This window comes from Halichoeres trimaculatus, unplaced genomic scaffold, assembly GCF_033239565.1.
Source record: "Halichoeres trimaculatus isolate MK-OKI-2021-1 unplaced genomic scaffold, fHalTri1.1 fHalTri1_scaffold_21, whole genome shotgun sequence".
Taxonomy (NCBI): Eukaryota; Metazoa; Chordata; class Actinopteri; order Labriformes; family Labridae; genus Halichoeres; species Halichoeres trimaculatus.
In genome coordinates this window covers 23,030,095-23,045,094 of record NW_027437199.1, presented here as the reverse complement: position 1 = coordinate 23,045,094, position 15,000 = coordinate 23,030,095, and the positions used below count along the sequence as shown (strand labels likewise).

The 15,000-nt window shown below is 43.2% G+C and overlaps 1 protein-coding gene across 1 annotated transcript; it reads left to right on the top strand.

The window, feature by feature from the left end:
• The first annotated feature begins 361 nt into the window (after nt 1–361).
• tmem168a (transmembrane protein 168a) lies at nt 362–12,846 on the top strand. Its single transcript, XM_074697726.1, has 6 exons — nt 362–439; nt 957–1,917; nt 2,077–2,352; nt 3,917–4,059; nt 9,286–9,563; nt 11,965–12,846. Exons 2-6 carry the CDS (start codon nt 1,087–1,089, stop codon nt 12,513–12,515), a joined length of 2,079 nt encoding a protein of 692 aa, XP_074553827.1. The 5' UTR covers nt 362–439; nt 957–1,086; the 3' UTR covers nt 12,516–12,846.
• The last annotated feature ends 2,154 nt before the right edge of the window (nt 12,847–15,000 follow it).

The following is a 15,000-nucleotide window of genomic DNA, read 5'->3' as shown; positions in this document are numbered from 1 at the left end:
TTCACTTCTGTTTCTGTTTTTGTCATTTCAGTGAATTTGCACTTGTGTCCCTGAGCACAGGTCACAAGTGGTCATAAAACTAGTTGAATACGGCTAGACAGTCTACATAACAAAGAAATTAAAGTTATAGGATAGGCCATCTAAAAAAAAAATGGCATTAAAAGTGGAAATTATGGCATCGTAAAGCATGACTTTGAAATGTTTATTAATTTCAGATTGAAACGTCAAAACTAAGAGGTAGAGGGTCTCGAAGTGGATTTCTTTTCTTCTCGTTCTTGTTTGACGAGGCTACCATAATTTATGCGCATTTAATGCCAATACGTTTTTAATGTCTGTGAGCAACCGGTCTGAAAAGCGTAGTGTTAAGTGTTTTGACACTTGCGGGGAGCCGTACCGAGGAACCCGGAAGCGTAGATGCCGTCATCCTGATAAACAAAATGTAAGAAATATTTTAATATTTTAACTTTACTTTCTGCTGCATTTAATGTAACGCAGCTTTAACATTTTGATAGATATGTTAGTTATTTCTTTAAATTTGAAAATGCCGCATTAAAATGTGACGGAGGCGGATCGAAAAGTCCGAAGAGGAGCGGAGTGAGCAAACTTTCCGTGTGAACTGCCACATCGTCAAAAAACTGATCCTGCGTAGCCAGAGGAAATGTTCTTTTTAGTAGCTTTTAGTGCTTCAAGTGACGTTATTTTGACTGTTTGTCTGCTTATGGCTGTGTAATAATCATATTGATGTTTGTAGTGTTTGAGTCGAGAAAACAACACTGCGGAACTCACTTTCGTCCCTGTATCTATCCTTCTGAGCAGTTTTTGAGATAAAAATGGTTGAAATTGGTAAATTAATGGTGAAAGACAACGGAAACTTGCGTAACTTTATGAGCTGTATCTGTTATTATTGAAATTCCTTCTCATAAATTTTGACCAACCACTTTTTGGATGTTTCTCAGGGGCTGATTTTGAAAAAAAAGTCACCGAGGGGCAGTGTCCTCCTTTTCCAAACACTCAAATGAAGAAAACTGCTGAAGAATAAACCCTCAGATTTTCCAGCTGCACTGGATATATAATTCAAAGGTAACCATGGCTCAGGAGGAAGATGAAGAGCTGACGGTCGATGGACCTAAAGAGGTGGACATGTTTACATCTGTGCGCTGCCTGGGTTACCTCTCTAGCATCAACCTCCTTGTTGCAGTATGCGTCGGCATGTACGTACGCTGGGAGGTGACGAATGAACCCATGATCCTGGTCATCTTCATCCTGGGCCTCTTCGTCCTTGGGATAGCCAGCATCCTCCATTACTACTTTGCCATGGAGAAAGCCAGCCTCAGCTTGTTCCATTTGTGGTTTGGCTTTCTTGTCGGCCTTCTGTGCTTCCTCAACAGCCCTGCTTTGGACTTAAATGTCAAGGAATTGGTTGCCAACTACCTCCTCCTTGCCAGTGTAATCATGAAAGCAGTATGGGCTTTTACTGAGCGAATATGCAGCTCAATTCGCTACAAACCCATGCTGCTAACATCAGCCGAGCTGCTCGAGCTCCTGGGGTTTGGCATTGCCAGCACGACCATGCTCCTCTACAAATCAGCAGCCATAATAGGATTGGTGGTAGCTCTGGGGGCCCTCATTGTGGACCTGAGGATGAAATCCATTTTTGCTATACCCAACCTGGTCAGTTTTGCCTTGGTGACATCCCTGGTGTTTTTTCAAGCCTTAACCATCACAGCCAACCCGTATGCTTTGGGATGCTACCTGGGCAGGCTGCTGTGTGAGCCCGTGTTGGATGTCTATTTCAGTGGGCTGGGCTCCAGTGAGCGCTGGATACCAGTGCTGTCCATGGGGAAAGTGTGGAGGCGGCTGTCCCTGCTGCCTCTCTGCCTGGTGGAGCTGGCCTTCTTTGTCCTGGCAGCCTTAAAGGTACACTCAGCATTTGTATAATGAGAAAACTGTCATTTCCATTATGTGAGTCTGTTGCAGTTGTAATCATTTTGAAACTGTGTCCTATTATATTTGCCCATGCATACTTCCACACTTATATTATTGCGTTCACAAACTCCTTTCTCATTCCTTCCATAGCTTGGCCACTTGGAGCTGTGGTATCTGGTGATCCCAGGCTTCTGCTTGTTTGGCCTTTTCTGGTCCATCTGCCACATTATTCTGGTCATCACAATATGGGGCTTCCACACCAAACTGACTGAGTGTCAGAAGGCCTGGAGGGCTCAGCGCTCCAGTAGCCGAAGCCTGGACCAAGTCATGGCCTCGAGGGGCATCAGGCACTTCTGCCTGATATCAGAGCGCCTGGTCTTCTTCAGCATAGTGTCCACAGTCGTACTGGGAGCTGTTTCCTGGCAGGTGGGGTACAATGCTGTTACAGGACCAGGATTTTAAGCCTTTTACAGAAAACTGTTTTACAAGGAAATGCTTAAATTGTTCTCTTACAGCGTTCAGCTTCTCGACAGGCCTGAATAACCATCATTCATCCATGTTGCACACTCTGAACAGTGTGTCGTTTGTAGTTGCTCCCCACTCTAAGACACTTCTGCTCTCTTGAGAAATTAATTTAATTAGCTCTTTAATATCTCGATCTACTGGCATAAGGAGCAGCAATAACTTATTTAGCCTTATTAGACATTTACCTTGTAAGACTCTCACAGGCCTGAGTTTAATTTGAGATTGGCACACTGTTAATGCCACTTCCAGCTTTGAGAGTGAAAGTGAAAGCTGATTTTTTGTCGTCCGGGGATGTTCTGCTTCCTTTATGTTTGATTTAACAGCCTTATTTTCTTGTGCTGTGAAATTTAACCCACTCACCAAAATACATGAACCATCTGCAGCATTTAATTAGACTTAGACTTAGACTTCCTTTATTGTCGTTACTCAAATAACACAGCAGTGCACTTGGAATGAAATTTTGTTGCTATGGATTATAACAACACACAGTGATATTGTCCATAAATAAGTTTATAAAAATATGAAATATTTTAGTGCCAGAATAAACAATATAAAAATAATAATAATGAATACAAGGGCTATGCAAGAGAAATTATTAACACTGTCATTTAAAAGTGACCTTTGACAATTGACAAAATATTTACAAAGTGTATTGCACTGTTGGATATTAGAAAAATCTGTCATATAAAATAGAAGAAGAAATATTGCAATAATACAGCCCTGGGGAATTTCAACTATGAAGTCCAACATTTTAAAACAAAGAGTCTAAAGCATCTCAGTAGAGAAACAACTTCATTATCCGTCAGACTGTTATAACGGCAGACCTGCGCGTCTGCGTCCTTTCACTCCCACATCTTCAGGGTGGATTACTGCAAATCAATTCTCAATCAGAGACAACTACAGATTTTCATTATATTGACTCCTCTGCTTTTAAAACCAGGTACATCCAGGCTCTGGAGAATCTAATCCTATCACCTGAGGGGTAGACATCGTCATAAAAGTTCACTGAATGAGTGCAATACATTTTTCAACACAGCCATGCCCTTGGCAGTTCAATACTTTCTGCAAACTCCAGTGAGGGTTTCACTGGAGTTTGCAGAAAGTATTGATTAGTATTTTCAGAGACATCACTGTGCTTTGAAATCAAAGCAGATTTTTGAGTATGCCTGTGTTTCATTTCACACCACTGACGTCTCAAACCTGATTGCTCTTAAAGTTTTTGCTCTGCAGCATGGGGTTGGTTTTATGTCATGTCAAAGTGTGGATTCGTTCAATAGTGCAACTTACTTAGTGCATAGCTAGATTAAAATTCAAGCATTAAAATTTAGAGTGTCAACCTCAGGTGCCACATAAAAATTACAGGCATGAATACATTTAAACAACCTTTGTTCTGCTTTAACATTGTCACACTGTGTCAGCCCCACATGGTAGGAAACACTTAAACCTGATTTTTTACCTCTTGCAGACCTCCAACGGTCTCTTCCTGAGCGCCCTGCTGGTGGTGCTGCCCCTGGAGTCTCTGACACACGGCTTGTTCCACGAATTGGGCAGCTGCCTGGGGGGAACCTGCGTGGGATACGCTCTGGTCATACCGACAGCTTACTGCAGGTACTGAAAAGAAATGAGGCAGGAATATAAGAATGCACACAGGCTTTCTCAGGCAAACAGATTCAGCTAAAATCTGAAAGAATATTTATCGGGAGGGTACACTGGATATGATGCAGTAAGAGGATGCTGTAACATTCATCTGGTTTGTCTTCAGAAAGCAGAATAAACTGTTGTCCTCAGAGAATTCAAATGCAGGAAAAAGCTGTGGTTCCAGTCCAGCGAGGAACTATTTCTGAACACAGGACACTCATTTCTCTTTTCCCGTAGTATCTCTACCGTCTCATGACTTATGATAAAACCACTTAAAAAAATAAGAACGAAAAATCAAATCTTTCAACTGTGGACACAACTTGGAAGTTTGATTTGTGTAGAAAACTTGTGTAAAAAATCTTCTAACATCAAGCCTTGAGTGTTTTCCTTTTAACTGTCCATCTCATAACTTATCCACTTCTGTTTTAAAATAATCCAATTCCAAAAAGCTGGATCCCCTGTGAAAATATATTGAAAAAATATTTGCTGAGAATCTAAAGGCTTTACTTCTTTCAAAATAGTTTGCCTCTTTTAAAGACAAGATATGAGATATTAAACTTGAAAAATTAATCATTTTTAGCTTTAAAGTGAGCAAACAATAAAACACTTCAGAAGTTCGACAATGTTTTATATATATAAAGATATATATAAAAGGAAGAACATGTTGGAGCTATGCGGCTAATATACAGCAGGTCAGTTAATAAGTGGATTAATAACAGACGCCTCACAGAAAAAAAGTCTGTCAGAAGTGAAGTTTTGAGGAGTTTATTATTCTGTCAGAAGAAATAGTTCATGGACTTAAAACTTGCAAGAATTAAAGTATTTTATTTTGTTAAAATGTGACGATAATCAGATTATCTTGAGAAATCTCTGGATAAAAGGTACAACGATCAAAACCAATACTTGTGAATTTAAAATTCAGCCCCTCACCTTGATTCTGTAGCTGCAGGGAAAGCTAGTCCAAAAAACAGGCAATTGACATAGATTTTGAAAAATGTAAGGCAAATAACCTAAAATGGAAACGAAGCCAGCTACAAATGTTTCAGACATAACCGTTATCCCCAAACTGCTGCACAGAGAGGCGACACAGATGGCTGAATGGAGTCCAGAGCACGACAAACCAATCAGTGGGTATACGGCGTAATAACAGACCTGACTCTGGAGTGGAAATCACTGCATGTTAAAAATGTAGCATTCAAAAAGAAAACCAGATCTAAATATGACTTAATTCTGTAGACTGAGAGGAATTGAAAATGGTTCTGTGGTCTGATAAATCCGGATCTAACATCCTTTTTGGAAATGATGGACGCTGTGAGAGCACTTGAGTCCATTGATAAACTGAAGCCCTGATCCATCACTTGTTATGCAGCGGCCACACTAAACGCGAACACGCGAATTTACTCGCGCGAATGGCCTGTCACGCGCCGCGTGAACGCCCGAGTCTCGCCGCTGGACTTTTTTGACAAGCTGAGGCGCGAACACGCGAACACGCGAATGCGCGGTACTGCGCATGCGGAGTAGAGAGCTCGTTCATTTAAAGACCGAAAGTCCAAAAGAGCATCTGAAAAACAATGAGCTGTGGTTTCCAAAGCATGACAGGAGAGTGTGTGAAAGCTTCGGAGATCACAATCAATGCCTCTGCCTCTCCCTGGTAATCCACCAGCCCTGCTTGGCTGTTCCCTGCGATCTCATCCCCGATCCCCGAACCTCCGACACCCCGTACCCCCGACCACCCGAACCCCCGACCCATGTTCCCGGAGGTCTCCCTGGGGATAATGAAGGGGTGGAGGAAAGAGAGGAGCACAGAGAACTTCCATCTTTTCCCTGGCTCTGCCCCTGCCCCACTCTTTCCTCCTCTCTATCAGGCTTAAAACTCCGCTGAGGAAAACACAGTCGGACTCAGTGATAGCCCGTGCAGGCAGATCTAGCTGGGAACGAATGTTTTCAGAACTTACATTCAAAACCTGTCTCCTCAGAGACTTTCAACCAAGCCTGCTCCTGTTTTTCCAGTCTCTGTAGAGTACACACGTCGCATCGTATAACTCTGGATGAAGACACACCGCACAGATTGTTTTCTCCTCCATCCTCCGGCGGAGTTGGAGCCGGAGCAGGCGGCAGTTGCCCCCCAACGTTGTCATAACAATGACGTCGTGGGGGAATATTTTGAACTCGAGCGAATTCGCGTCTACCGCCCAAACGCGTGAACGCTCCAAACTCGCCGCGCCAAACGCGCGAATCTCGCCGCCCGAGGCGAATCGGCGGCTAAACGCGCCGTAATCGCAGTATGTAATCGCGCCGCAAATTCGCGTTTGGTGTGGCCGCACCATTAAAACGTTTTAGAGCATTATCAAAACAAAACAAAACAAAACAAAAAAAAAAAAAACAGAGAAGAATCAGAAGAGTGTAGCCGCTGAAATTCTACCTGACAACATTTGGCTTCTCTGTGTGTTTTCAAAAGAGGAGGTGATGAAGTCATGGCCCTGTCCATGGCTGTGTCCGAAATCACTCCCTATTCACTATATAGTGCACTATACAGTGAATACACCATTTTGTAGCGCTGTCCAAAATCTGAGTGAGCATGGTCATTCACTATATAGTCCACTCATTGTATCCCACAATGCATTTTGAAAAGTAGTGTTTTAGCGATGCTCACTATATGAGCAATATATACCATCATGCATTTCGGTTCAAACAGAAGAAATGGCTGATTACATGTTTAATGATTACTAATAGCATGAAACAACATTAAAAACTGTCAGAGAATAACACTTAATAGCTCCCTGTTTAACTTTCGGACGAGCCCGTCTCACAACTTTGAGCTGAGAAACAAACAACATGGACGTCAACCTTTCCACGCGGGTGATGCATTCACTGGACCTTGTAATTATTAAACACAGCATTAGTTCCGCACAAATATATGGTTTATTTAAAAAAAAATAACGTGTAATAAATGTTTCTACTATATTTGGCTGTTGCAGAAAATAAGCTAAATATAATATCAGGTATCACTAAAATAAATACTGTTTTGCAGTTTTTAAGAAAAGATGTAACTGTAAATCCCCAGCTGTCTGTGAGCGACGCGAGAGTAAATACGTCACTGTCAGCAGCTTGCAAGTGAGTGAGTAGTGTCTGAAATGTTGTTTTAATTTAGCTGATTGAGTGGACTATATAGTCAACTACATCTATTCACTATATAGTGAGTAGTGAGTAGGGAATGAGTGAGTGATTTTGGACACAACCCATGTTTAAGTGACATTTTCCCAACATATGTTGTCTTTGCTCTGTTTTTATTTGAAGATAGGATTCAGAATCTGTTTTCAGTAACATTTCACTCAGCGTCACAACTTTTTGGGAAAATTGAAGTTAGCATTACATCAGGGAAATACAGTCAAATCAGTACAATTAAGCTTGAATAAGAACATAAACATTATTTCCCCCTGAATAGGATAGTTTCATAAAAGAATTTTAATTCATAGATTACTTCTATTAAAAATCAGATTTTTTTTTCTTCACAGTTTCAGCTCGACCAAAAATTCTCTAAATAATTGAGAGGAAAGTCGTTTTAGTTTAAGCAGCACAGCTTTAATATGAATGAGTGTGTTTGACAGTCCACTCTTATCACCTGTTATATATTCAGCTAATCACAATACACACAGCTGCAAAACACACCCCATTTACACACATTAACACTCTGGACCAACTCGGCCCCTCGTCAAAGCCTTCTTGGCATCCAGGCGCTGGTGAATATGATCACTCATTCCAACTCCCTCCTCAGTTAACACAAAACCAACTGGATAAATAGGCCAATAACTATGCATAAACATGCCGCTAATGTTTCGGCCCTTAAGGGATCATTCCTTTCCTCCCTTCGCTGAATACTAAGTTGTTCAGCTGGAGCAGTTAGCCATTAGCTGGGGCTGCTGCTGCCTCTCCTCACAGCCTCTCAGTCCGTCTTTTTTTTAGAGCGGGAGTTCGTTTTTATGATGCTGACACATTCCTCCCATGAGTCAGTCTCTCCATCTTCAGGTGCCTCTCAGAGGTTTTAAAACTTGGGTTTTGAGGATTTCAGACTTTTATATACATTTTCTTTATATTGAACCTCTGAGGTAACGGCTGCTGCAGCGTTCACTTTAACTTCCAGGTGATAACTGAATGCAAGCCCACGTCTGGGGCTGTTGACACTCAGCATGCGAAGCTGTGTGTGTGAGCTCCAGAGGGAGGAGTGAGCGCATGATGAGAATGCAGCAGTGTATAATCTGCTGGTTGATAAGCTGCAGATCATGTTTTCACAATGACGAGAGCCCCACGGGGAGATCAGAGCGAGTGGCGCGAGAAGAGGAGGCGCACGGGGTAAAACAGGGCGACGGGAGGAAAAACACAAAGAGAGGTCTGAGATTGTACATCATGAAAGTGGGAAAGGACAAACCGACACACAGAGAGGGGAATTCTTAAAGGAGGGAAGGAGACTTTAAGCTCAGAGAGAGCTGTGGAGAGAAGGACAGGATTTCTTTTTTATAAAGATGAAAGAGAGGGAGTATCAGGAGAGGATGTGTTGTGAATCTCAAACTGCAAGATTTCACAATCCTGTAGCAGCCAGATCTGAAAAAGATCAGATTGGTTTAGTGGAGCCTTGCAAAGGTTGCAGGATGTCAGAGGAAGATATCTTCATTGTAGAGTTTTCCTCTTGGAATATAGTTGTTTTTTAACTTGTAGATATGAAGCCTACTTCTATCAAAGAATAAAAAGTGAAGTTAAGAAGTTAGAACAAAAAGGGTTTACAGAAACTTGTCACAGTAACATAAAACAACATGAGATAGCTGTATGAATAACACACATCCACAGACTTTAACTTCACTTCTCACCCTGCTCACTCCTCCTCTAAACCCTCTCCTGCTTTTGTACTTTCCTCCTCTCCTTTCATTCTTGCCTCCCTTCACACCCCTTGAGGCTAATGTCATTTCCGTCAGCAGCGATCCACCTCTCCGACTGCTTCCGTATCCCTCTCCCCATCGTCTCCTCTCATCCTCTGCTCTCTGTCTCTTTACTGATGCAGACAGATACCCCATCCCTGAGTGTCAAACTATCAACTTCTCACTCATTCATCTCTCGTTTCCTCAGCCCCTGAGAGTGGATATAAAAAGATTAACATCCAGATTTTCTCACCGCGTTGTCTCCTTATTTCCCTCCTCTGTCCAGCCCCGATGGTCAGCCTACCCTCCTCCCACCTGAGCATGTCCAGCAGCTGAACCTGCGCTCCACGGGCATGCTGAACAACATTCAGCGCCTCTTCTCCCACCACATGATCCAAACGTTCGGCTGCGACTATTCCACCAGTGGTGTGACGTTGGAGGCCTTGGTGACGAAGCTGCGGAGCTTCCTGGAGCTGCGAACAGAGGACGGGCCCCGCCATGACACCTACCTGATCTTCTACAGCGGACACACACACAAGGGAAACGGAGCGTGGGCTCTGGCAGGTGAGAAGCAGGAAAATATGACTTCTTCATTAAATCATCACTAGTGTAACGAAAACTACCACACACTAAACAAATACTTCCCCTAATAAACATGAATGCTCTGGGTACTCCACGTCATGCTTGGTTAAAGATCTGATTAAAGACTTTGAAGGGAGAAAGCAGCCAGAACAATCTACAGAAAAGGTTCAGTAAATAATTTAATATTAACCAAGGAAGGTCAGAGTGAGGATGGAGAGTGAGAAATGGAGATCAGAGAGAGGAGCAGAGGAAAGCGAGGAAAGGAGAGGAGGGGATGGTAGAAGAGAAGAGTAAGGAATAAGGAAGAAAGAAAAAAAAAGGAGGAGAGAAAAAGCAGAGAAGTAAGTCAGGAGAGGAGTAAGGGGAGAAGGGTAAAGAAAGGAGAGAAGAGTTGAGAAAGGAGAGGATAGTCAGGAAAAGAGGGAGGAGGGGAGAAAGGTAAGGAAAGTAAGGATAGAGGAGTAAGGAAAGGAGAGAAAAGAAGATGAAAAAGAGGAAGAAGGGAAGGAAATGAAAGCAAGTAAGAAGAGTTGGAAGAATCAGGGGAGTGAGGGAAGGAGAAGAGGGGATGGTAGAAGAGAAGAGTAAGGAATAAGGAGGAAAGAAGAAAAAGGAAAGGAAAGAAGAGTCAGGGAAAAAGGGAGGAGAGAAAAAGCAGAGAAGTAAGTCAGGAGAGGAGTAAGGGGAGAAGGGTAAAGAAAGGAGAGAAGAGTTGGGAAAGGAGAGGAGAGTCAGGAAAAGAGGGAGGAGGGGAGAAAGGTAAGGAAAGTAAGGATAGAGAAGTAAGGAAAGGAGAGAAAAGAAGATGAAAAAAGAGGAAGAAGGGAAGGGAATGAAAGCAAGTAAGAAGAGTCAGAAGAATCAGGGGAGTGAGGGAAGGAGAGGAGGGAAGATTAGGAGAGGAAAGTAAGGCAAGGAAATAGAGGGCTTAGGAAAAGAGGAGAGAAACAAGGGCAGGAAAGCAAGGAAAGGTTAGGGAGAGAATAAGGAAAGTAGAGAAGAATCAGGATGGGGAAAAGGGAAGGAAAGAAAAGAAAGTAAGGGGGGAGCAAAAGTGAAGTAAGGGGAGAAAAAGGAGGACAGGCAAGTAAAGACAAAAGAGTAAGGAGGTGAAGACAGAGGAGTAAAGAGGATAAGGGAGGAAAGGAGTGAAAGAAGAGAAGAAAGGGAGGAAAACATGTCAGGAACCATCGAGTTAACCTGACGTGGTTCTGTGTGGAGGGAAGTTGTCACTGCAGAATTTTCTTCAAACCAGAGGCAGAAGACCTTCAGGTGAAAACCAAGTCCTTCACAGTGTTTTAACTTCTTCAGCTGAGTCTTCGAACCTTAACAAACAACACTCTGACTCAGAGGAGAGGGGAAACTGGAGTGAAATGCAGACTCTGTTAGCAGAGCGTTTCCACCAGCTGCAGTCTCACATTCACAACTCGTGCTTGTGTTTGAGAGTGTTTGAAGGGACAAAGCTGATGTCCAACTTCCTGATGTTCAACTTGCTGTTTGTCCCGATGATTGAACTCGACGCGTACCTTCTTGATGTTTACACAAATAGTTTTCTCTGGAGGCAGCGGTGTGACACCCTGCAGGGGCACGCTCACAGATTAAAAAAAAGGTTGTGAAGAACACCCGACTTTTGATGCTGAAGTAGACCGTTTGAGATCTGTAAGGAAGTTAACGTCATTTTCTTTCAGTTCAAACAGGAAATAAGACAAAAGTTTGGTCTGGGCTCTATCCTCTTTTATGGCTACCCTCTCTGTTTTCTCCTTTTCTCCATCTCAAGTTAAATTATTTGTAGAAGTCAAATGATATTGATGGATGGTTTGATACCAGCGTTAAACATACTAATAAATAAGATCTCCATTCTCTGTTTCACCACTTTGTTTTCTTTAGCAACGCATGCTCTCTTCACTTTATTTCTATGTAACACAACCACTGCTCTCTCTTTGACCTATCGCAGTTTTCTAATTTAAATATGACTGTAGATTTGCTTTTCTCATAATTGTTACACTTTCCAACACCATCGGATAAGACAGTCGTTCAGATTGTTCAGTTTTAAAGCACTTGATATGACAAAGAATCTTTGAAACTCTTGCTTCAGCTTCCTAAAAACAGCATCTTTGTGTGGTTTGTGTGGCTTTGATGACAGACACAGAGCCACTGAAAGCTGACAGATTTGATCCCTTCAAATGCTACTGTGTCATCAGCAGTGATGTGTCCTGTCCAAATGTCCTTGAATGCAACGCTGAACCAAAAGTAGCTCCATGAACACCACTTTGTCTGTCTGGGAGGAAGTTTGTTGCAGAGATGTGAGCACTTCTTTCCCTCCTCTTCTCCCCACCTCTCCCTTATGCCACTCTTCTTCTTCTTCTGTCGTCCTGTGTTGCAGGAGGTGAGAGCCTCCACCTCAGCCAGCTGCTGGAGCTCTGGAAGGAGAAGAACGCCGGCCATTACTCCCGTCTTATCCTCGTCCTGGACACCGAGAACTCCCTCCCCTGGGTGAAAGAGGTCCGCAGGGTGGAGGGCGTCTACGTAGCCGTGCAGGGCGCTGAGCTCTCCATCACCAGGGTTGACCCAGAGGTGGGAGACCTGCCTTATCTCGGGGACTTCACTCACGAATGGGTGGAGTTCAACTGCAACCCCGAGAGCGACACCCAGTGGTCAGAGAAGGGAAGGACAGTCAGTGCACACTACGGCGTTTCAAAACGCTGGAGCGACTACACTCTGCACCTGCCTACAGGAAGTGATGTAGCCAAGCACTGGAAGACCCACTTTCCCAAAGCGACATATCCCATGGTGCACCTCTCTAACTGGTGCTGCGGCCTTAATCTGTTCTGGTTGTGTAGTGTGTGCCTGCGCTGCTTCAGGAGGTGTAAGCTAGCTTGGTTTCCTCCGGCTGTACTGGACACTGGGCTGGGCATCAAACTGGTCCACTCCTAAGAGGACAGAACTTTTTGATTTGTTACTTTGGGTTTTCATGGGAGGGTGGACGGTGTTAAAGGAGAGGAATCCTAAATACTTCAAGACTGGATTTCCCCATGAGTGTGGGGCTTTTTGTCAAAGAGTTTATAATGAGCGAATGATTCTTAAAGTAGGACCAAAAATCAAAGAATGATTGTACTGGTTTATATTTGGGGCATGTGTACTGTTACTTTGAACACTAAGGAATTAATCCATGGATTTATTCTGTTAACTGAGTGCCTTATTGTTATTATTGGGGCTATGTTTAACAAAAATGCCAAATTTCTTATGTAATATATTTCAATATACAGCCTTGTCTTGTCTTGTGGCTTATTTATATTCCACACAGTTAACTTACACCCTTAACCAACACTTTACAGGAACTACTCCACTAGGCACAACTGCGGCCCATTGGTGATCTGCATTTCCACTGGGGTCTGAATTCCCTGAAGCATTTTTATAAATGAATGCCAATGACTCAAGGAGAAAAAAAAAGTACTACACTGCATGACAAGTAGAGGGCAGTAAGACAATGACAAAGGCCATCAAAAATAATGAAATCATAGAGGGAGACAGCAAGACCCCACAGTTAGCAGGTTAGCATTTGCTGGTTTTGATCATGCTTTGGGCTACAGATGGATGTTTTGAAATCAACACTTGAATGTAGACAGGCTTTAATGGCGAGGCTGTTAAAAGAAGCTTGTGTCGAGATTTCTGAACAACTTTGACTAGTAAAACACTGATTGATGTCTGCTGTCTTTAAAGCATGAAGACTGCAAAGATCGAATGGTGTTCTGGCTTAAAGTGATACTCCGGGATGGAACAAGTTGGGTCCTATCACAAGGTTTAGGGCAGAAATTACCCCTACAGCAGTGTTTTTGTGCAGAAGAAGCCCAGAGCGCTCACACCAAACACCCCCTCCCTGCTCCTCTGCTGGTTTCCTCTGCACTCAGACGGGGCCATATTTTACATTGTTTATAGAATGAAGTAGAACAAAATACTCACCCAGAAGGCTTTCATGATCCAAGCAGTGCTTCGGGAGATATTTAGATCCAAAATCGTGCAGCCATCCATCAGGGCATAGACAGCGCCGCTCGTAAAACTGCATTAATCGTCCAAAAACTCATGTTTTTCACCAATGTTTCATCATGGTCCGCTCCGGGTTAGTCCTCTGCTGCAGTCTGTGTCATTCCAGACAGCGCTGTGTGGCTGTACTGACCTCTGAACTGACGAAGACTCTGTTTATGTTTGCCCCTCCGCGCATGCGCAGTACTCTCTGGAGAGCTGACTCCACTTCCTTTGGTATAAACCAAACTTATCCTTTAAGTCCCTAGAACTGTGGAAAGTTCTGTACCCTGAGGAGGGCCATTTCAAAAGGTAGATCAGTTGCCCCTATTTAGCCCCTAGTTCCTGTGGTTGAAAAGCACCTTTAGTCACTGTTGTGAGGCTTAACCCAGCGGCCTTCTGGGTATGGAGAGTGCTGCCAAAACACTAGCTTATTTCCAAACTGAAGCGAAAACCTCTGAAGGACAGCTCTGCTCCCCATCCTGGTTTGTAACACAATTATTTGGAGTTAGGGAAGTTCTGTCCTCTACACAAACAGCACTTTAAAGTTTAATAGCTCTACCCCTGGCCATGTTTTGAGAAACTTGCTCGTAATTCAATAAACTCTACTTTTTATTGTTGCAGCCGCCATAGGAGCCCATACTGTAGATGTTTATTTCCTCCTTTATTGGTTCTTCCTTCCAGACTTAACTCGAAATTGGACTGTTGCCTTGAAGTTTCTCTTCAATGTTTCCAAGGTCAGGTGTCTCTTATACAGTGTTTTTCGCTGAGTGCATGGCTTCATGGTTGAATCTGTGGGGTTAAAGATGACCTAATGTGTCTCATGTTCTGCAACGTGTGCTCACAAAAAGTGTAAATACATAAAAGTTTGATTAAACTGAAACAACAGAGGAGAAAATCAGTGTACTGGTAGAAGAAAGGAGGGTGTGATGGTAGACGGGCTCATTTAACGTCCTGGCTACAGACACTGAGCACATACAGACTCCGCTCTGTGGAAACGCTCACAACGTCTGGCAAATATTAGGACTGTGAGCTGAGAGCAAAATGAGAAAGAGTGTAAAAAGAAAAGTGAAACAATACAAGACACAGTATCTCTGAGGGATTTGCTCACAGAGATTTCAGCTCAACGCCTGGCTGGACCTGGGTCCAAAGAGCTGTGGGGTGTTTCAATAGCTGCAGCCCGAAGGGCGCGATTAGACACGATGTGAGGTTCAGGGACACCTCGGAAAGATGTAAGCTGACATTAGATGCAACATTCGATTTTGACTTCATTTATAACTCACAGCTGGGGGTGGAAATGTCATGAACCAGAGCAACCTTTCAGCTCTCTGAACAGACTTTTTTAAGGTGCTGTAAATATCAAACCACCAGGGCAAGTATGAGCAATAGAGTGAGTATT